Source organism: Aquarana catesbeiana, linkage group LG02 (genome assembly GCF_042186555.1).
Source record: "Aquarana catesbeiana isolate 2022-GZ linkage group LG02, ASM4218655v1, whole genome shotgun sequence".
Taxonomy (NCBI): domain Eukaryota; kingdom Metazoa; phylum Chordata; class Amphibia; order Anura; family Ranidae; genus Aquarana; species Aquarana catesbeiana.
In genome coordinates this window covers 11,649,377-11,673,338 of record NC_133325.1, presented here as the reverse complement: position 1 = coordinate 11,673,338, position 23,962 = coordinate 11,649,377, and the positions used below count along the sequence as shown (strand labels likewise).

The 23,962-nt window shown below is 48.2% G+C and overlaps 1 protein-coding gene across 1 annotated transcript in view; it reads left to right on the top strand.

The window, feature by feature from the left end:
* Nucleotides 1-2,004, top strand: part of ART1 (ADP-ribosyltransferase 1) — a 29,233-nt gene extending 27,229 nt beyond the window's left edge. Inside the window, exon 5 of the mRNA XM_073617697.1 lies at nucleotides 1,704-2,004. Within this exon, the coding sequence (XP_073473798.1) occupies nucleotides 1,704-1,789 (86 nt within the window). The 3' untranslated portion in view covers nucleotides 1,790-2,004. The remainder of the gene's footprint in view (nucleotides 1-1,703) is intronic.
* The last annotated feature ends 21,958 nt before the right edge of the window (nucleotides 2,005-23,962 follow it).

Sequence of the window (23,962 nt, the reverse complement as noted above, 5' to 3'; positions counted from 1 at the left end):
AACTTAATCTTTCTAAAACTGAGCTTCTTATATTTCCTCCTTCCTGGTCCCCTCCCCCTCCTGCCCTCCTGTGACTTCACCATTAATATCAACAACACAACCATTGGTCCCTCCACACATGCCAGAGTCCTGGGTGTAATCCTTGACTCTGACCTCTCCTTCAGCCCCCATATCCAATCACTGGCTAAATCCTGCCGCCTTAACCTCCGCAACATCTCCAAAATTCGACCCTTCCTGACTAACGACACTACAAAACAACTTATTCACTCCTTGATTATTTCCCGCCTCGACTATTGCAACTCTCTGCTTAATGGCCTACCCTTAAGCAGGCTATCCCTCCTTCAGTCTATTATGAATGCTGCTGCTAGACTAATACACCTCACTAATCGATCCGTGACTGCTGCTCCTCTCTGCCAATCCCTTCACTGGCTTCCCCTACCCCACCGTGTAAAATTCAAAATGCTAACCATAACATACAAGGCCATTCACAACATCGCCCCCATCTACATCACCAACCTCATCTGCAGATATCGCCCAAATCGTCCCTCCGCTCCTCCCAGGACCTCCTGCTCTCTAGCTCCCTTGTTACCTCCTCCCATGCTCGCCTTCAGGACTTCTCCAGAGCCTCTCCCATCCTCTGGAATTCCCTGCCCCAGTATGTCCGATCATCCCCTACCCTGTCCACCTTTAGGAGATCCTTGAAAACTCATTTATTCAGGGAAGCCTATCCCACACCCACATAACTGTCCCTGAGCCACCCCCATCAAATCATTCTTTGCAGCTATTACCTTTTGTACCACCACCCCCTCCCTTTAGAATGTAAGCTCTACGAGCCGGACCCTCCTGTACCTTTTGTATTGAACTGTACTGTAATTGTGTTGTCCCCCTTATACATTGTAAAGCGCTGAGTAAACTGTTGGCGCTATATAAATCTCGTATAATAATAATAATAATAATAATAATAAAGAACCCTCTATTTAGTGTAAGGTTAAACCTCTTTTCTTCTAATTGTAATGAGTGGCCGCGAGTCTTGGTAAACTCTCTTCTGCGAAAAAGTTTTCTCCCTATTGTGGGGTCACCAGTCTGGTATTTGTATATTGTGGGGTCACCAGTCCGGTATTTATATATTGTGGGGTCACCAGTCTGGTATTTATATATTGTGGGGACACCAGTCCGGTATTTATATATTGTGGGGTCACCAGTATGGTATTTATATATTGTGGGGTCACCAGTCCGGTATTTATATATTGTGGGGTCACCAGTCCGGTATTTATACATTGAAATCATATCCCCTCTCAAGCGTCTCTTCTCCAGAGAGAATAAGTTCAGAGCTCACAACCTTTCCTCATAACTAAGATCCTCCAGACCCTTTATTAGCTTTGTTGCTTTTGCTCCTATAGGGCATATATGTTCTACCTGATCTAAACACTCTCTGCATCTCCTCGAGACAATATGCAGCTAAATTAACGACCCTTCTCTATTATGTTATATTCTGTTATCTTTCAATAATTCTACATTATCAGAAATAGTAACATTTCTATATAACATACCAGACCATTAATAAATAGATGAAAAAGAACAGGACCCAGCGTCAGTCCCCAACTGCTAACTTTAGCGTCATTCTGAATATTTCTACTCCCATCCTTTGTCTTCTCAGAGGTGTCTAGCATTAAAACTGATTTTCTTCTGTTTTATTCCACCAGCCACAGATATCAGGATGAAGAACACCCGCCATATTCTTCTGATGAGTGGGCTTGCTGTTCTATCACACATACCGGGACTGGTATAATACAATGACTCTACAAGGTCCATGGAGAAGTAGCCTTGTCCTTTAGAAGAGTCATTACAGTAACATTGCCCCAGTTATCCAATCATTTGGCATCCATGGTTTGGTTATCCCCAGTGTGATATATTTGTCTGTCAGAGCATAATACATTAAAGTTGTTTATTTCATGATGACTAACCTGAACAAAATCCACCAGGAAATAAATATTGGAGTGGTAAGTGCTGACCAATTTTTGGTGCAACTTCCAGGACCGTCACCACCTTTGGTTTATAGACCCAGAAATACACAAATGTATCAGGCGTGTGGATATCTTTCATACATCCCAACATCTGATATACATCCTGATACCTGACATACATCCTGACACCTAATAGATATCCTAAATAGAGATGAACACCCCTTGGTTCGGTTCACACCAGAACTCCTGAACATAGCAAAAGTTTGGCCCTGATTATCAAATCCCATTGAAGTCTATGGGACCTGAATATGAAAAAGTGACCATTTTTAAGGCTAATATGCAAGTTATTGGCCACAAAAGGGTATGGGGGTCCGGGTAATGCCCTAAGGGACATGTATCAATGCAAAAAAAAAAACTTAAAAAAAAAAGATTGTTTTTAGAGGAGCAATCAATTTAATAATGATTAAAGTGAAACAATAAAAATGAAAAATTCCTTTTACTATAGTGCTTGGGAGGGTCCCCTTAGTCTGCCTGTAAAGTGGCACATCTGTACCACGTAAAGAACCTGCTGCAGCAAAACTAACATTTATAAAGAAAAAAAAGAACATTTAAATTGCTGACAATAAATACCATTGCTGGCAATAGAAAAATAAATGATGTGGGGTCCCCCCAAAATACATAATAGACCCTTATTCGAGCATGAGGCCTAGCAGGCCGGGAAAGGGGGGGATAAGCGAGCACCCCTCCTCCTGAACCATACCAGGCCACATGCCCTTAACATTGGGGGGTGTTTTGGGACAGGGGGGCATTACCACCCCACCCCAAAGCACCTTGTCCCCATGTTGATGGGGACAAGGGCCTCTTCCCAACCACCCTGAGCAGTGGTTGTGGGGGTCTGCAGGCAGGGGGCTTATAGGGATCTGGAATCCCCTTTAGCAAGGGGACCCCCAGATCCCAGCCCCCCTATGTGAATGAGTATGGGGTACATAGTAAGGGGTGGAGCCAACTGGCGATGTCACCTGGTGGCACTGCCCCCTTGTGACGTCACTAACCCAGCATGCACATTCGGTGATGTCGCAAAGGGGCGGGGCCACAGGTGAAGGCGCCAGGTGACCCTGCTCTTTACCTATTTAAGAACTGTCACCCGGCGGAGGAGCCATTCAGTGGTCAACCTTTGTTGCAGGCGGAGCTTTTTTTCTTTTCGGGTGTGGCGGGCATCGTGATTGACGAAGGATATACATCGGGGAACATTGTTTTTACATTTTTTTTAATAAAGGACTTGTCTAGTGTTTTTATTTGTTTTTGACAATTTTTTTGGTGAATGAGTAGGGGTACAATATACCCCATACTCATTGAATGGGGGGGGCTGGGATCTGGGGGGCCTCTTGTTAGATCCCCCCTGCCCGCAGACCCCCACAACCACCGCCCAGGGTTGTCAGGACGAGGCTCTTGCCCCATCAACATGAGGATAAGGTGCTTTGGGGTGGGGGCACCCCCTTTGCATGCTGGGATAAGGGTCAGATATGGATTTGGGGGGGAGTCCACACCTTTTTTAAAAAAAAAATTGGCGTGGGATTCCCTTACTTTTTAAATTTTTTTTACCGCATCTTTTTTTCTTTTAGCTGTCAGCGGGGAAGCCCGCTGATAGCTGATGTCTCATCCACTGTTAAGGACGTGGCGGCACCCCTGCTCCTTAACAACATACTGGCTGTGCGTTTGGTGAACAGCCGCCGAATGCACAGAAAAATAGGATTTTTTAAAACAGCTTACATGTAAAATCCTTTTCTTTCGAAGGACATCACGAGACACAGAGCCACAGTAATTACTGATGGTTATATAGGTATCACTGGTGATTGGACACTGGCACACCCTATCAGGAAGTTCAACCCCCTATATAATCCCTCCCCCTTGCAGGGATACCTCAGTTTTGTAGCCAAGCAATATAGTGTATTAGAAGAGGGGTGGGACCTCTGTGTCCCGTGATGTCCTTCGAAAGAAAAGGATTTTACAGGTAAGCTGTTTTAAAAAATCCTATTTTCTTTCTCGAACATCACGGGACACAGAGCCACAGTAATTACTGATGGGATGTCCCAGAGCAATGCTACCTGAGGGGGGGGAACCACGACCAAGTAGGGTGCAATCAGACCTGAGGACCCTGTACCGCTGCCTGCAGCACACTACGCCCAAAGGCGATATCCTCATGCCTTCTCACATCCACCTGATAGAATCTGGTGAATGTATGAACTGAAGACCAGGTTGCGGCCTTGCAGATTTGAGCCATAGAGGCCCGGTGATGCACTGCCCAAGAAGCACCAATAGCCCTTGTGGAATGTGCCCTGATCTGAAACGGAGGAATCTTCTGTTTCAAACCGTAAGCTTGAATGATCAACTGTCGAATCCATTTAGAAATGGTAGCTTTTGACGCTGCCTGTCCTCTATTGGGACCCTCTGGCAGCACAAACAAAACATCCGTCTTGCGGATCTGAGTAGTTGCCCCTAGATAGGCCTTAACTGCTCTTACTACATCCAACGAATGTAGAGATCTCTCTTCCGGAGAACAGGGATCTGGAAAAAAGGAAGGTAGAACAATGTCTTGGTTTAAATGAAAATCAGAAACCACCTTCGGTAAAAAACTAGGATGAGGGCGTAGTACCACTCTATCCTTGTGTATAATCAAATAAGGCTCCTTACAGGAAAGAGCTGCTAATTCTGATACTCTTCTAGCAGAAGAGATGGCCACCAGAAAAATTAATTTCCTTGTCAACAAGACCAAAGGAATCTGACTTATTGGTTCAAAAGGCCGTTTCTGTAACACAGCCAGGACCAAATTCAAGTCCCAGGGGTTTAGGGGCGCTTTAACCGGAGGATTAAGACGCATCACCCCCTGCATAAAGTTTCGGACCAAAGAATGCGAAGCAAGTGGCCGCTGAAATAATACTGATAAAGCAGAGACCTGGCCCTTGATGGTACTCAAGGCCAGCTTCATCTCTAATCCCATCTGTAGAAAATCAAGGATTCTACCTATGACATATTTCCTGGGATGCCAACCTCTGGATTCACACCAGGTTATATAAGCTTTCCAGACTCTATGATAAATCATCCTGGAAGCTGGCTTCCTTGCATTAATCAAGGTAGATATGACAGGACCTGAGAGCCCACGACTCTTCAGAACGTGGGTCTCAATAGCCAAACCGTCAAATTTAGCGTTTGTAAGGCAGGATGGAACACTGGACCTTGAGATAACAGGTCTGGGCGTTCCGGTAGTGTCCACGGGGAACCTACCGTCATCCTTACTATTTCTGCATACCAAGTCCTTCTGGGCCAAGCGGGGGCCACCAGAAGTACCGACTTCCTTTCCTGCCTGATCCTGCGAAGGAGTCGTGGTAGTAGCAGAATAGGCGGGAATGCGTAAATCAGTGAGAACCGATGCCACGGAATCACCAACGCATCCGTCCCGCATGCAAGAGGATCTTTTGTCCTTGCCACAAATCTGTCTATCTTTTTGTTGAATCGGGATGCAAAGAGATCTACATCTGGAACCCCCCATCTTTGGCATATGGCCCAAAAGACGTCGGGATGCAGAGACCATTCCCCTGGAAGTAACTGCTGGCGACTTAGATAGTCCGCCTGCCAATTCTCTATTCCCGGGATGAAAACTGCCGATATGCATGGCACATGCATCTCTGCCCAGACTAAGATCTGGTTCACCTCTTTTTGAGCAGCTCGGCTCCGGGTGCCTCCCTGATGATTGACATAAGCCACTGATGTGGCATTGTCGGACTGGATCCTGACCGGACAACCCTGTAGCCTGATAGTCCAGGCTTTTAGAGCTAGATGTATCGCCCGGATCTCCAGAATGTTGATGGGTAAGGTCCTCTCTGTCTTGGACCATACTCCTTGGACCGCAGCCTGTTCCAGAACTGCTCCCCAACCTGACAGACTGGCATCTGTTGTTGCCACCGTCCAGGTAACCGGTAGAAAGGATTTCCCCTTCTGCAGGTTTTCGGGTATGAGCCACCAATTGAGGCTCTGACGCACCGCATGCGTCAGGTGCATCGGAAAGTCTAATGCCTGAACCTTCTTGTTCCAGGTCGACAGAATACTGTGTTGCAGCATTCTTGAGTGAAACTGAGCATAGGGAACTGCTTCGAATGAAGACACCATCTTCCCTAGTAGCCTCATACAAAGGCGGACTGAGGGACCCTTCTTGGTCCTTACTGTCAGAATCAGCTCTCTCAAAGCAGTGATCTTTGCCTGGGGTAGAAATATTTTCTCCTGGCTTGTATGTATAATCAGACCTAAATATTCCAGTCTTCTTACTGGTTTTAGGAAAGACTTTTCTAAGTTGAGGATCCAACCCAGGTGTTCTAGATACCTGACCGTGGTCCTCAAGTTTCCATTCAAAGAGGCTACCGACCGGTCTATCAAGAGCAGGTCATCTAGGTATGCTATGACAGCTATACCCTGAGCCCTTAATCTGGCCAGAGGAGGAGCCAAGATCTTTGTGAACACTCGAGGTGCAGTGGCTATCCCAAAGGGCAGAGCCATAAACTGGAAATGGCGCCCTCCTACCTCGAAGCGCAGAAACTTCTGATGAGCAGGAAAAATGGGCACATGCAGATATGCATCTCTGATGTCTATTGATGCCAGAAATTCTCCTCCCTGCAGGGTGGGAACTACTGTTCGAATTGATTCCATGCGGAAGGATTGAATCCTTAGGAATCGGTTCAGATCCCTTAAGTCCAAAATGGGCCTGACATCCCCATTTGGCTTTTGGACCGTAAAAAGGTTGGAATAGAAGCCCAATCCCTGGTCCTTTGCGGGAACTATCATAATGACCTCCTGCGACAAAAGTCGCTCTAACGCTAGAAGGAGCGACTGCTTCTTCTCTGGGTCTCTGGGAACATTTGATCTGAGGAACCGAGGAGAAGGGAATTCCTGAAACTCCAGCCTGTACCCTAAGGTTACCGTGGAGACTACCCATCTGTCCTGGAAGTCCTCCTGCCAGAGCTCTGAGAATTGTCGCAGTCTTCCCCCCACTCGAGTGAGCGGGGGCACCCCCTCATGCAGAGGTCTTAGTGTTTTGCCTAGTAGGCTTCTTTCCCCAGGACTTCTTTTGTCCCTGGGGTTGACTCTTGTCTCTGGACCCCGATGGAGGCGGCCGTCGAGACTGCCTGGAGGCTGAAGCCCCCGGCGCTGGGGAAAGAGTCCGTTTGAAAGAGGGACGCTTACTCTTCTTCTTGACAGGTAAGAGAGTGCTTTTCCCACAAGAGATTCTCTTGATATAGTTATCCAAGTCCTCTCCAAACAACCTTGCACCACGAAATGGAAACCCAGCCAGTAGCTTCTTACATGGTGCTTCGGCTGACCAATTTTTCAACCATAGGATTCTACGTATATGCACCAACCCCAGTGAAAGACGGGAGGTTTGCACGATAGAATCTCTAATGGCGTCAACCACAAAGCATAAGGCCGCTGGAAGGTTAGCAAACCCCTGGGCCTGCTGTTCAGGTAATACTTTGATGACCTGCTTAACATGGTCTCTTAAGTATTGACAGACTCCAATCGCTGCTATTGCAGGTTGGGCCACTGATCCTGCTAAGGAGAAAACATCCTTCAATAGGGATTCCATCCTTTTATCTACAGGATCCCTGAGCATCTGAGCATTGTCTACAGGACAAGTCAGGCTATTATTTATGGAGGAAATGGCGGCATCAATAGCTGGTATTCCCCACATTTTAATAAACTTTTCTTCCATCGGATAAAGTGTTGAAAACTTTCTCGGCGGAAAAAAACGTTTGTCTGGGTGATCCCACTCAGACTAAATAAGCTTTTCAAGTAAAGTATGAACAGGAAAAGCATGTGCTGCTTGGAAAGGTTTCAGTGACCCCAAAGCAGAAGAGGATTCTTTAGCAGTTTCAGGTATGGGCAACTTAAATGTGGAGCGGACCAATCCAGTGAGGATCTGCACTAAGACTTTCTCCTCTTGGGAAGTCGCAGAGGGTCCCTCTCCACCTGAATCCTCCGAAGAGGAATCATCCATCCCATCCCGATCCTCTGAAAGGGATTCATCTCCTTTATCCCAGAGCTCCTCTGTCTGAGGGTCTTGGGGAACAGAGGAAAGCCTAGTGCGTTTTCTTCCACTGAGTGAAGACGTAATCACGGCCATTAATCTTTCCTCTAGACCATTAATGGTTGAGGAAAAAAACCTCTTGTGTAATATATACAGGGGCTGAAGTGCCAGAAGCAGGTGTAGCCCCTGACCCCGATGGCTCTCCCTGGCTAGCCGTCCCTGGCCCATCTTTAGGGGGGAAGGATGCTGCCGACAGGGGGCCCTCAGAACCTGAACGAGATCCCCTAGTGTCTCTGGTTCCTGGGGTGCTTGAACCTCTTCTACCCATAGTGCAAAGCAACAAGGTGTGAGGTATACAAATGAACACTGTCCGCTGAGCGATGTAGTCTGGCTAAAAGCCTTGCTACCCAATGCTCAGTCTGGTGTTACTTCAGTAAATGCTGCCTAGGAGAATGCCTGTGTCCCACCTTACATGCGACCGTCAGCTCTGTGTCTCTCAGAAGGCTGAGTGCACCTGTACAGAGTGCCTTTAATAGCCTGCAGCTGGCCTGAGTGGGAGTCTAAACACTCTGTGCTGACATCCCGCCCCCTCCTTTACCCCCCCCCCTCGAGTTTTGAAAAAAACGAGCGCTTCCCGCACTGCCGACTCTCCTGTCATGCTCTGGAGAAAAGGCTGGGGATGGGGGGGGGGAAGGAGGGAGACTGGTAACAAGATTTGCCTGAACGGCTATCTTCAGAGATGGTGGCCATTAGGCCACAGAGCCCGGGTGGTATAACCACTTTCTAGACCCCTGTGGCCCCTCTCTAGCCTGGGGGGGAACATTCAAACATGAGAAATCCCCCCATCCACCTTACCTGCTTGCAGCCTGCTTGATACGCTGGGACATACACAGCGATTACAACACCTGAGACAATCAGTCAGCATGTGTAGGTTTGTGCTCTTGGCAGCCCCCGGTGGTCACAATAGGCATAGCATGCATTTACCTTAAAGGAGAAAAGCCACTAGAACTCAAAAATTCTGTGGAATCTCCTCTTACCTTATCCAGCCGCAGGTTGCCGTTTACACAGACCCAATCTTCACCTCTCACGGTGGGCTCCGTTTGAAAAAACCATCAGAGACTGGGGCCCCCATCAGTAGGGGGATCCAACAGTTCTGGGACCGTAAAGCACCTGGCCAGAAATTAGGAAGTTTAAAGCCATTTTCTGATCTGCGGGGTCCAGCTCTCTAAAAAGAGAAGCATTACGGGTAAAACCTCGTTTCTTCGGACACGAGGCCCGGGTACCATTCAATTCGGCCATGAAAAGACACTTTGAATGGATCCGGTTCGCCTGGCTTGCCCCAGTATAGGATCTTAGGATATTCCCTTTGGAGCTCAGCACAGGACATCTTTACACGTCCATCACCTAAGACACTGGCGTAAAAACTGAGGTATCCCTGCAAGGGGGAGGGATTATATAGGGGGTTGAACTTCCTGATAGGGTGTGCCAGTGTCCAATCACCAGTGATACCTATATAACCATCAGTAATTACTGTGGCTCTGTGTCCCGTGATGTTCGAGAAAGAAATTTGGGTTTTCAGGAAACCGGTTAAGTTCAGACCGAACTTTTGCTCGGCCCAAACCATTCACACAACACTAATCCTAAAATCTGATATACTCCTTGACATCTAATCTGATCTATACATCTCGACACCTGACATACTTCCTGACACCTGACATACCTGGGTCCCACTAGTTTCCTCCAGACTTCTCCGATGAGTATATGGGGGTACCTGGGTCCCACTGGTTTCCTCCAGGCTTCTCCGGACAGTACATGGGGGTACCTGGGTCCCACTGGTTTTCACCAGATTTCTCTGGACAGTACATGGGGTACCTGGGTCCCACTGGTTTCCTCCAGGCTTCACTGGACAGTACATGGGGGTACCCGGGTCCCACTGGTTTTCACCAGACTTCTCTGGACAGTAGATGGGGTGTACCTGGGTCCCACTGGTTTCCATCAGACTTACCAGACAGTAGATGGGGGTACCTGGGTCCTACTGGTTTCCTCCAGGCTTCTCTGGACAGTAGATAGGGGTACCTGGGTCCCACTGGTTTCCAGCAGACTTCTTTGGGCAGTAGATGGGGGTACCTGGGTCCCATTGGTTTACCTCCATACATCTCCAGACAGTAGATGGGGGTACCTGAGTCCCACTGGTTTCCTCCAGACTTATGGGGACAGAAGATGGGTGTACCTGGGTCCCACTGGTTTCCTCCAGACTTCTCTGGACAGTAGAGTGGTGTACCTGGGTCCCACGGGTTTCCTCCAGACTTCTCCGGACAGTAGATGGGGTACCTGGGTCCCACGGGTTTCCTCCAGACTTCTCCAGACAGTAGATGGGGTACCTGGGTCCCACTGGTGTCCTCCAGACCTCTCTGGAAAGCAGATTGGGGTACCTGGGTCCCACTGGTTTTCACCAGTTCTGCGCTAATGGCATTGCTGGGCATCTTCTGATGTGGAAGGGAAAGAAGCACGGTGTGTTTCTCATCACTGCGCCTACGATCTTTAACATTACCCACCCATCGCCTCGACGCTCCTCAACATTTCCCGACCACTGCATCTGCACTCCTCAACATTACCTGACCACTACATCTATGCTCCTCAACAATACCTGACCACTGTGTCTATGCTCCTCAATGTTACCAGATCACTGCGTCTTCGAACCTCAATTTTACCCAACCATGGCATCCACACTCTTCAACATTACCAAACCACTGTGTCCACGTTCATAAACTTTACGCAACCACTGCATCTACACACCCATCAACATGCGTCTACACTCCTTATCGTCACCCGACCACTGTATCTCAGGGACGTGTGGTGTGGTGAGTGGCTGGTGAGGGACTGGCTAGTATCAGAGCTAGACACACACAGGTTACATACTCACAAGTTACGTATTCAATTCTCACTGCCCAAATACCGTGTGACATAAAAAGTTGCAACAACCACCATTTTATTTCCGAGGGTGTCTGCTAAAAATATAGATATAAGTTTGGGAGTTCCGAGTAATTTTCTAGCAAATAAATTTTGATTTTTACATGTAGGAGAGAGGTATCAGCATTGGCCTGGGTGGCAAGGGGTTAATTACTATAAGTAAGTAATATACAAAGAATTATTATATACTGTTTTAAACGTCATATGACAGCCAGGCGGCACGGCTCTCGTTCTGGGAGGGCGTCATATGACGGCCCTCCATTTGAACAGGGAATACGTGCGATCGTGTGCGTGCATCCCTGTTCCTTCGGTGGCGGCATGTCACGGAGACACCGCTCGCCACCGAGGGGGTCAACAGCCATTGGGCATGGCTGTTTACCACGTGATCGGCCGTGATGAAGTCATGGCCGATCACAGGTGGTACCGCCCCACTTTGCACAGCGCATGTGCACGATCTCGAGCGCGCTGCGCGTGCACATCGGTGGCCGCGTGTTCCCGGGAACACTGCTCGTCACCGACGCTGATAAACAGCCATTGGCTGTTTACCACGTGATCGGCAATGATCCTTTCATAGTCGATCACTAAATGTCAACAAACCGTGGTAACGAGATGTTACCAGGTTCTCCTCCTCCCACACTGATCGTATGTGAGAAGGACATTGCGGTAACATCTCGTTACCGCTTACAGTGTACACCAATCACACTGATTGCATCCCCAATAAAGAGGACCTGTCACCACCCATCAAAGTACCTGTCACAGTTCATCTGAGTACCTCTTAGTCCATATGAGTACCTGTCACAGTCCATCTGAGTACCCGAGTACCTGTCACAGTTCATATGAGTACCTGTCACAGTCCATCTGAGTACCCGAGTACCTGTCACAGTCCACCTGAGTATCCGAGTACCTGTCACAGTCCATATGAGTACCTGTCACAGTCCATCTGAGTACCCGAGTACCTGTCACAGTCCATCTGAGTACCTGAGTACCTGTCACAGTCCATCTGAGTACCCGAGTACCTGTCACAGTCCATCTGAGTACCTGTCACAGTTCATCTGAGTACCCGAGTACCTGTCACAGTCCATCAGAGTACCCCGAGTACCTGTCACAGTCCATACGAGTACCCGAGTACCTAAGTACCTGTCACAGTCCATATGAGTACCGAGTACCTGAGTACCTGTCACAGTCCATATGAGTACCCGAGTACCTGAGTACCTGTCACAGTCCGTATGAGTACCGAGTACCTGAGTACCTGTCACCACCCTTCAGAGTACCCGAATACCAGTCACCAGCTCATCAGAGTACCCGAGTACCTATCTGTAGCCCATCAGAGTACCCGAGTACCTGTAACCAGGCCATCAGAGTACCCGAGTACCTGTCACCAGCCCATCAGAGTAACCGAGTACCTGTCACCAGCCCATCAGAATACTGAGTACCTGTCTTCAGCTCATCAAGTTACCCAAGTACCTGTCTCCAGCCCATCAGAGTACCCGAGTACCTATTTGCAGCCCATGCCTCATAGAATAAATGTTGGGGTGTTTGCTTTCCAAAATGGGGTAATTTTGTGGGTAATTCCACTGTCCTGGTGCTCCAGGACCTTCAAAAGTGTGATAGGTAGGATTGAAATGAGATGTGTAATTTATGCTCCTAGAACGCCTGAAGGTACTACTTCAATGTTGGGCCTCTGTATGTGGCCAGACTCATTATGCCTCATAGTTTATACATTGAGGTGTTTGCTTTCCAAAATGGGGTCATTTTGTGGGCAATTCCATTGTCCTGGTGCTCCAGGGCCTTCAAAAGTGTAATAGGTGGTTGAGAAATGAGATGTGTCATTTATGTTCGTAAAACGCCTGAAGGTGCTACTTCAATGTTGGTCCTCTGTATGTGGCCAGGCTGTGTAAAAGTCTCACACATGTGTTATCGCCATACTCGAGAAGAGTAGCAGAATGTATTTTGGGGTGTAATTTGTTGTATGCATATGCTGTGTGTGAGAAATAACCTGGTAATTTGACAATTTTGTAAAAAAAAAAAAAAAATCTTCATTTTGCAAAGAATTGTGGGGAAAAATTACAACTTAAAAAAACTCACCATGCTACTTACTTAATACTTTGGAATGTCTACTTTCTAAAAAGGGGTCATTTGGGGGGTATTTGTACTTTCCTGACTTGTTAGTGTCTCAAGAAATGAGATTCACCTGATGTACTGAAGGCCTGATCAATTTTCAGTGATTGGCACCATAGTTTGTAGACTCTATAACTTTCACAAAGACCAAATAATATACACTAATTTAGGTTTTTTTAACCAAAGATACGTAGCAGTATAAATTCTGGCCAACATTTATGAATAAAAATTACAAATTTTTTAGTAATTACTAAAATTACTAAAATTTTATGACAGAAACAAAGAAAAAGGCATTTTTTTTTACAAAATTTACGGTCTTTTTTTATTTATAGCACAAAAAATAAAAAGCCCACTAGTAATTAAATACCACCAAAAGAAAGTTCTGTTTGTGTGAAAAAAATGACACAAGTTTCATTTGGGTACAGTGTTGCATGACTGAGTAATTGTCATTCAAAGTGTGAGAGCGCTGAAAGCTGAAAATTGGTCTGGGCTGGAAGGGGGTGTAAGTGCATTGTATTGAGGTGGTTAAAGGAATTTACTATATTTTCAAAATCTGTACTCTAATGGGGCGTACACACGGTCGGACTTTTCGGCTACAAAAGTCCGACAAACTTTCGACGGACTTTTGGCGGACTTGCGGCGGATTTTCTAACGAACGGACTTGCGTACATACGATCACACAAAAGTCAGACGGATTGGTACGTGATGACGTACACCGGACTAAAATAAGGAAGTTGATAGCCAGTAGCCAATAGCTGCCCTAGCGTCGGTTTTTGTCCATCAGACTAGCATACAGACGAGCGGATTTCTGGGTCCGGCGGAGTTACGGAGTTCCAAATTTAATGTCCGTCAGATTTGCGACTGGAAAAGTCTGCTGAAAGTCCGGGGAAGCCCACACGCGATCGGATTGTCCGCCGGATTTGGTCTGTCGGCGTCCGTCGGACTTTTGTAGCCGAAAAGTCCGACCGTGTGTACGCCCCATAACAAGTGACTTAATGGACAAATTACTGAAGTTTGAAGTTATAATTTCCAACCAGTAATTTCACAGTAAATAGATAAATAATAAATGATTGTGTTATAACATATAGTGTAATAATATATTATTTAGCTTGATTAAAACAGTAACTTTTCAACAACAGCAGATTCTCCCTCTTAACTGTGTGAGAAAAATACGGGATTGTGGGTAAACCTTAAACCCAGGTTTTTTCATTGTAGTTAAGAGGGCTGGGCTGGAAGGGAGCATTCGTCTTTTAGACATGCCCCTTCTATGACACTACAGTGAGAGGAGAGCCTCCTGTTAGAGAAATTATACTTTAAATGTCAGTTATGAAAGACGCCATTTTGTTTATCATGGCCTAGAAATAAGCTATGAATCTAGGATTAAGCTAAAGACTAGTAATAAAATGGAGTCAGCAATATAAAATGCTTAGATATGCAGTTTTCTGAATATATCCTGTATTTTTGTGTTGGCTTGGGGAGTTTTCAAGTCAGTATCCTGTAACCATTGTTAGATGAAGATAACAGTCTGTAACAGACACTTCCACCTTTCCTGTTGTGTCCAGAATAAAGTTGAAAATACATGAGACTGGGCATGTTTTAAGACAGGAAAGGGGGGTGTCCAGGGCTTATAAAAAAGACATGTACCACAGTATTTTCCTTAGAAATGACGATGACAGCATGAACATGTAATGCTATTCATTTCTCTTGCATATGCAATAAATATTACCTTGATGCCCGAGGACGGTCTGAGACAGTGAATGATTTCCCTAACACCTCCACTGCAGCATTTTTTATTGCACAGCTTGGACCAATGGTGCTTTACCATTGGTCCAAGGCTCCAATCTGTCCATTGAGCTCAGTGCCTCTGACAAGATGTCATCCTCTCAGTCTGCTGCAAACAATGTGTGCCAGCTTGTATTTAACCACTTAAGGACCAGGCCTATTTTTCAAACTTGTTGTTTACAATTTGAATTGAATTTGAATTTAAAATAAGACAACAGTAAAGTTCTCAATTTTTTTTTATATTTTGAAAGATAATGTTACGCTGAGTAAATTGATACCCAACATGTCACGCTTCAAAATTGCGCCCGCTCGTGGAATGGCGACAAACTTTTACTCTTAAAAATCTGCATAGGCAACCTTTAAAAAATTCTACAGGTTGCATGTTTTGAGTTACAGAGGATGTCTAGTGCTAGAATTATTGCTCTCGCTCTACCGATCGCGGCGATACCTCACATGTTTCATATGCATTTGCTTCTGCACATTACTGTAAGTGTTATCCCCTATGTGTCATTCGCCAAGTGTCACACAGCGGGTGTACAGACCCGCAATCTCAGCACAGGGATGGTGAGAACCCCTCATAATGGGCACAGCGGGTGTACAGACCCGCAATCTCAGCACAGGGATGGTGAGAACCCCTCATAATGGGCACAGCGGGTGTACAGACCCGGGAACTCAGCACAGGGATGGTGAGAACCCCTCATAATGGGCACAGCGGGTGTATAGACCCGGGAACTCAGCACAGGGATGGTGGGAACCCCTCATAATGGGCACAGCGGGTGTACAGACCCGGGAACTCAGCACAGGGATGGTGGGAACCCCTCATAAAGGGCACAGCGGGTGTACAGACCCGGGAACTCAGCACAGGGATGGTGAGAACCCCTCATAAAGGGCACAGCGGGTGTATAGACCCGGGAACTCAGCACAGGGATGGTGGGAACCCCTCATAATGGGCACAGCGGGTGTACAGACCCGAGAACTCAGCACAGGGATGGTGGGAACCCCTTATAATGGGCACAGCGGGTGTGCAGACCCGCAATCTCAGCACAGGGATGGTGGGAACCCCTCATAATGGGCACAGCGGGTGTACAGACCCGCAATCTCAGCACATGGATGGTGAGAACCCCTCATAATGGGCACAGCGGGTGTACAGACCCGGGAACTCGGCACAGGGATGGTGGGAACCCCTCATAATGGGCACAGCGGATGTACAGACCCGGGAACTCGGCACAGGGATGGTGGGAACCCCTCATAATGGGCACAGCGGGTGTACAGACCCGGGAACTCGGCACAGGGATGGTGGGAACCCCTCATAATGGGCACAGCGGGTGTACAGACCCGAGAACTCAGCACAGGGATGGTGGGAAACTGCCATTTCACTCCCTGACAGCGAGGTGTGAGGTTGCTGGTTCCTTTGCTCCTGTGCTTCCAGAGACCAGGGACTAGAGTTGCTCCTCTGCCCCAGGAGTGATGCAGGATCCTGGGGAGGACCCTGGTGGAGGCCCCCTGGATAGGCCTCAGCCTGTGGACGACACTGGGCCTGGCCCAAGGAAAGATGAGTCCCTGTCTGCCTTTAGACGGAGGGTTATTGAAACGCTGAAGCGGATTGAGAAGGAAGAGGAGAAGTTGGTGGCTTTGAAAAATGAATTTAAAAATAAAAAGCAGATTTGTGCCAAAGTGTTCAGCAAGAAAAGAGCGGCTCTGAGGCCTGAGCTGAAAGACCTGGAACAAGCTCTGCGGAAGCAGAAAGAACTGGTGAGTTCTCTGAAGGAGAATAGTGGAGCATTTAAAGAAAAATATAAGAATGAAGAAAGATTCAGCCAAATGAGAAGAGGAGCCGCTTCCTGCATGGAGGGTGAGGAGACCAGTGAGGAGATGCCGGTACAGACAGCAGAGAGTGAGAAAGTGGGCCCGGAGGATGAGCCCAGCTCTTCAACACCTCAGACATCTGCTGAGTCCTCAATGGTGGAGGCCTCTGTCCCCTTCACTCCCCAGCAATGTGGAACATCTGAGCAGGAGGTTGAAGGTTCTGCCATGCTGGATTTCATCAATAAACTTGAATCCCCTCCAGGTGTGGCTTCCCAGGATGGTGAGGAGAAGATGGACACCGTTCCTAGCCCTGTGGAAGAAAGACCTGTGGAGAGACAAGGTGCAGGTACAGTGTGTGTGCAGGATGATGGTGTGAACTTTAATGACAATGTGCTTGCTGAGGGTTGTAGTGCTACAGGCAGTCAGCCCAGACCCATAGAGAATACACAACATGCAATAACATCTGGGAGTAATCAGGCTAAGAAATGGCTGCCTCAACTACCCTAATGGCAGTTCCCACTCCGTTAAAAGTGGCAACCATTAATGTTGCCAGCTTAAGATCAGTAAGTGCTCGTCATATGGCCTTATCTTTGCTCAGCGAGTTTGATGCTGACATTTTGTTTTTGCAAGAAACCCATCTGAGTAGTCTGGCCGATATACATCTGGCAAAGAAGGAGTGGAGACGTGGTCCCTCATTTTGGTCTCTTGCGGCCGAGCCTTACAGCGGAGTTGCAGTCCTTTTTTCTGGTATGGTAACGTGCCGGTGGGTAATTGAGGTAGAGATAGGGAGATGCATGGTCTTAGACGTCTCTGTGAAGGGGCAGGACTTGCGCCTGATTAACATCTATGGTCCCCAGACGAAGTGGGACAGGAAATGCCTCTTTAAAAAGATTAAGCCTTTTCTTTTTACGGCCCAGCAGGTTATCTTTGGAGGTGATTTCAACACCATTACTAGGTCTAAAGACAGGAGAGGTTTCAGAGATAAGCTGGGCTATGACACCCTTTTTCTTAATGCAATAGTTAGGGAAGCAGGTCTGGTAGATGCGCACATTAAGCGCTGCCCAAACAGCACGGGGTTCACTTTTCAGCGAGGTCATAGTCAGAGTAAGATAGATTTTTTTTTTTAAAGGGAGACTCCGTGTCATGGACGTACTGCGCATGGTTCTGCAACTGGCCGTGGGAGCACGGGTCCATTGGGACATGTTCCAGTGCTTGGGAATTCAGCAGTGAATAGACGTACGCCAATGCGCATGCACGGTCGCAGAACGCGGACGCGCGCACACTAACACAACATTGGCGCCCAGTGATCCTTAAAAGGGGCCTCTTCAGAATGCATCCTTGCTGTCTGATCTGCAGCTCATCCTGTACCCGACCCTGAACCCGCATCTGCTCCAGTGTTACCCGGCTTCTCCTGACCTCGCTGCTGTCTCCAGTCCTGACCCCTTGGCTTGCCTTTGACCTGCTCTCTATTCCTGTTTGTTTGATCTCCTGTTGCCGATTCTGCCTGGACTTGACCATTCTCTGCCTGCTGCTTCTGTCTGATCCGCTGCTGTGACCTGGCTTGTCTGACCCTGCTTCCGTCTGCTGTCCTGCGCCAGTGCGCACTTGCCTACCAGTCCTGCATCTGTGTGCACTTACCTACCGGTCCTGCAACCGTGTGCATCTGCCTACAAGTCCTGCATCTGTGTGCACTTACCTACCAGTCCTGCAACTGTGCGCATCTGCCTACAAGTCCTGCATCCGTGTGCATCTGCCTACAAGTCCTGCATCCGTGTGCATCTGCCTACAAGTCCTGCATCTGTGTGCACTTACCTACCAGTCCTGCAACTGTGCGCATCTGCCTACAAGTCCTGCATCCGTGTGCATCTGCCTACAAGTCCTGCATCCGTGTGCATCTGCCTACAAGTCCTGCATCCGTGTGCATCTGCCTACAAGTCCTGCATCCGTGTGCATCTGCCTACAAATCCTGCATCCGTGTGCATCTGCCTACAAGTCCTGCATCCGTGTTCACTTACCTACCAGTCCTGCAACCGTGTGCATCTGCCTACAAGTCCTGCATCCGTGTGCATCTGCCTACAAGTCCTGCATCCGTGTCCATCTGCCTACAAGTCCTGCATCCGTGTGCATCTGCCTACAAGTCCTGCATCCGTGTGCATCTGCCTACAAGTCCTGCATCCGTGTGCATCTGCCTACAAGTCCTGCATCTGTGCGCACCTGCCTGCTACTTCTCAGCGTTCCTGCATCCACAGCAATCAAGCCTGTTCCTGTCTCTGCCAAGCTGACTTCATCTTCAGTCAAGCGGACCCTGCAGGCTCTCCTACTCCACTGTGTTCCGAGGGTCACTGTTCCCACTCCAGTGATCCCAGAACCAGAGCCGTACGAGAGGTCTCCCTCTGCACGTTAGGTTCACCTCCAAGGTACGTGTCACTCCGCTTTTTCGGCACCTGTGTGTCGGGCAGTAGAGTTTTCTGATCACTGTTTTCTATCTGTTTTCTATCTGTGACACTGAATGCCCCAGACATGCCACCTAGGGGAAGGGGTATCTGGAGATTGAATTCGGCCCTCCTGGAAGACAAGAGAGTAAGACAATCCTTTGAGGATTTTTTCAAGCACAGGTAACGATCCTAGACTTTTGCAACAGCAAGTCAGAATGGTGGGAGCTTGTTAAACAGCGGACTGTTGGGCTTTTCAAGGCCATAGGAAGAAAGAAGCAGCAAGATAAGTATATCACCTACCAGCGTTTGCGGAGGAAACTTGGCCGTCTTGTTTGGAATGGACGAGATTCTGGGGCGATCTCTGAGGTGAAGCTCCTCCTTAGGAGACATCAATATGACTGGCACGCCTCTTTGGTTCAGGAGAGGGATTACGGGAAATACCATTCGCCTGACCCTTACCAGAACTGTAAACAGAGCGTAGCAGTTAAGACGGTCAATGGCCTGAGGGACAGTACGGGTTCTCTGACGAAGTCTAGGTCAGGGATCCTGGAGGTTGTCAGGTCATACTATGCCGATCTCCTGGGAGGAAGGAACCTTGATCGGACAAGGATGTTGGGTTTTTTGGACTCTACACCAGGACTGGAAAGTAATGTTCCTTTGATGAATTTGACAGATGAAATCACAGCAGATGAGGTAATCCAGGCTATTGATAAACTAGCCATCAAGAAAACGTCAGGGCCAGATGGTTTGACAGCTGAGTTCTATAAATGTTTTAAGACGATCCTGGCTCCCTACCTTGTGGAGGTTTTTAATGGCTGTTTGAATGAGGGTTCTCTCCCTCCCTCCATGAGGCAATCTGCAGTGATCCTTCTGTCAAAGGGTAAAGATCCTTCGATGATTGGGTGTTGGCGCCCCATTAGCCTTCTTAATGTCGATAGAAAGATACTGGCAAAGATTTTCTTCTGGCGATTATCACCAGTTGCAGGCAGTTTGTTATCCCGCCACCAGCACTGTTCGGTCCAAGGTAGAAGCACTTTCTCAGCGGTGTTAGCTGTCCGGGAGGCCTTGGAGCGTTGTAGGGCTGCTGGTTGGGGTAAATTTTTGCTGACATTGGATCAGGCTAAGGCCTTTGATCGGGTTAATCATGAGTACTTGTGGCTCCTCCTTGACAAATATGGCCTGGAGGGGGGTTTCATTGATTGGCTCAAGATTTTGTACAAAGGGGCTGAAAGCTTTCCTCTGGTTAATGGTTGGGTCAGGCAGCCCTTTGCGGTCGGCTCGGGTGTGCATCAGGGGTGTCCATTGAGTCCTCTGCTATATGTGTTTGCAATCGACCCCTTCATTAGAAGGCTAGAGAGTGGACCTTTGTGTGGGGTACCTTTGGGCATCGCTGGTGAGCCTCCTTTGAAGGTTGTGGCCTATGCTGATGATGTTTCTGTTTTTATCTCTGGGACTGCGGAGGCGCAGGAGGTGGTCTCAGTGATAGGGCAGTATGCAGAGGCATCAGGTTCAAAGGTCAACCAGGACAAGTGTGAAGCTTTCTGGATGGGTGTGGAAGGTGAGAGCTTTGTTCTCCCGGATGACTTCCCGGAGCCCCAACAAAAAATTTGAGTTCTAGGCATTGAATTCGGCCCAGGTGACTATGGTCATGCAAATTGGGTGAACAGGCTGGAGAATGCCGATGCCAAGGTGGCAAGCTGGAAAGGTTGGCAGCTTTCCTTGAGGGAAAAGGTTGATCTGATCAAGACTTACCTGATTCCGATTTTTTTGTATGTCAGTTTTGTTTGCATTTTGCCAGTTTCTCTCTATACCAGGATCTATAGTTGTTTCTTCCAGCTGTTATGGGGGAACAGAATAAACCTTGTCAAAAGGAATGTGACTTGCCTTCCTAGGGTGGTCTAGGGATGGTCAACCCTGTAGTCTTTTTCTCTCTGATGTTTGTGAAATATAATCTTGGTAACATGTTGGCAGAGAGACCGCCTGGGTGGGTTGGTATTTTCCAGTCCTGGTTTAGGCCCTTTCTGCGAGACTGGGAAAATGGTGGGCCAGTGAAAAGCCTGAGGGTCAAGCATGAACAGCTCCTGGCTTATGTTGCCCCGTGTTTGAAAATGCTTCGGCAGTGGCAAGTAACAGCAGGAGAAGTCAGATCTCTTCCAAGGAAACTTCTTGAGAAGCGGATCATGATTTCTGCTTTTTGCGAGCCACTGGCCTTGAGGGATTGCCCAAGCCTGGTTTTGGGGGTGGGTTTGCGATTGATTAATTTGGAGAGAATCCCAATGAAGTTTAGGGATCAGGCTTGGCTTGTCTTTCATGGAAAACTATATGTGAAGGGCAACTTGAAGTTTCTTTCCATGAGTGATCGGGGCTGCCCGAGAGTGGAGTGTGGAGGAGTGGTGGAGTCCATGGATCACTTTCTACTTCAATGCCCTTTTAATATAGAGGTGTACAAGAGGGTTGGGAGAGCTCTGAGTATACCCTTCCTCCCCCATATGAGCTATGCAGAGTGGGTGTATGGGGCATTCCAGACTCGTCGGGATTATGATTTGGAAACACTTTTTTTAGTTAGTCTAGTAGTCCGTTATTTCACGTGGAGTGCACAGTGTCAGGTATCCTTACGGAGTAAAATCCTCACTGTGGAAGTGGTGGTGCAGGACATTCTGGGTGAGGTTGGGAAGATTCAGGGTCTTGAGAAAGGCAGGTGGCAGCAGGAGGCCTGGATAAGGGCGTGGAGGAATATCAGGACTCTGTAGCTGCTGCCTTTTGATCTCGGGGTGTGCAGCTTTTCTTTGTATTCTTGATTCACTCCCCTAGATTTTCAAGATGAAATATATTTTTGATAAAAGGCTCCATGCATGGTGACGGTGATGTTCCTTAGTCTGGCTCTCCCGTAGGGATTGTGTTGTGCACAATTTGGTTTGTACCATTTATTATGTTCTTGTTTTGTATTATCATATTCAATTATTTTGTAAATATGTTTTATTTATTTATTATGGTTTTATTGTATATAAGTTGTTGTTTGTAAGATTTTCAATAAACAAAATTAACCCCTCATAATGGGCACAGCGGGTGTACAGACCCGGGAACTCAGCACAGGAATGGTGAGAACCCCTCATAATGGGCACAGCGGGTGTACAGACCAGGGAACTCAGCACAGGGATGGTGAGAACCCCTCATAATGGGCACAGCGGGTGTACAGACCCGGGAACTCAGCACAGAGATGGTGAGAACTCCTCATAATGGGCACAGCGGGTGTACAGACCCGGGAACTCAGTACAGGGATGGTGAGAACCCCTCATAATGGGCACAGCGGGTGTACAGACCCGGGAACTCAGTACAGGGATGGTGGGAACCTCTCATAATGGGCACAGCGGGTGTACAGACCCGGGAACTCAGCACAGAGACGGTGGGAACCTCTCATAATGGGCACAGCGGGTGTACAGACCCGGGAACTCAGCACAGGGATGGTGGGAACCTCTCATAATGGGCACAGCGGGTGTACAGACCCGGGAACTCAGCACAGGGATGGTGGGAACCCCTCATAATGGGCACAGCGGGTGTACAGACCCGGGAACTCAGCACAGGGATGGTGAGAACCCCTCATAATGGGCACAGCGGGTGTACAGACCCGGGAACTCAGCACGGGGATGGTAAGAACCCCTCATAATGGGCACAGCGGGTGTACAGACCCAGGAACTCAGCACAGGGATGGTGGGAACCCCTCATAATGGGCACAGCGGGTGTACAGACCCAGGAACTCAGCACAGGGATGGTGGGAACCCCTCATAATGGGCACAGCGGGTGTACAGACCCGGGAACTCAGCACAGGGATGGTGGGAACCCCTCATAATGGGCACAGCGGGTGTACAGACCCGGGAACTCGGCACAGGGATGGTGGGAACCCCTCATAATGGGCACAGCGGGTGTACAGACCCGAGAACTCAGCACAGGGATGGTGGGAAACTGCCATTTCACTCCCTGACAGCGAGGTGTGAGGTTGCTGGTTCCTTTGCTCCTGTGCTTCCAGAGACCAGGGACTAGAGTTGCTCCTCTGCCCCAGGAGTGATGCAGGATCCTGGGGAGGACCCTGGTGGAGGCCCCCTGGATAGGCCTCAGCCTGTGGACGACACTGGGCCTGGCCCAAGGAAAGATGAGTCCCTGTCTGCCTTTAGACGGAGGGTTATTGAAACGCTGAAGCGGATTGAGAAGGAAGAGGAGAAGTTGGTGGCTTTGAAAAATGAATTTAAAAATAAAAAGCAGATTTGTGCCAAAGTGTTCAGCAAGAAAAGAGCGGCTCTGAGGCCTGAGCTGAAAGACCTGGAACAAGCTCTGCGGAAGCAGAAAGAACTGGTGAGTTCTCTGAAGGAGAATAGTGGAGCATTTAAAGAAAAATATAAGAATGAAGAAAGATTCAGCCAAATGAGAAGAGGAGCCGCTTCCTGCATGGAGGGTGAGGAGACCAGTGAGGAGATGCCGGTACAGACAGCAGAGAGTGAGAAAGTGGGCCCGGAGGATGAGCCCAGCTCTTCAACACCTCAGACATCTGCTGAGTCCTCAATGGTGGAGGCCTCTGTCCCCTTCACTCCCCAGCAATGTGGAACATCTGAGCAGGAGGTTGAAGGTTCTGCCATGCTGGATTTCATCAATAAACTTGAATCCCCTCCAGGTGTGGCTTCCCAGGATGGTGAGGAGAAGATGGACACCGTTCCTAGCCCTGTGGAAGAAAGACCTGTGGAGAGACAAGGTGCAGGTACAGTGTGTGTGCAGGATGATGGTGTGAACTTTAATGACAATGTGCTTGCTGAGGGTTGTAGTGC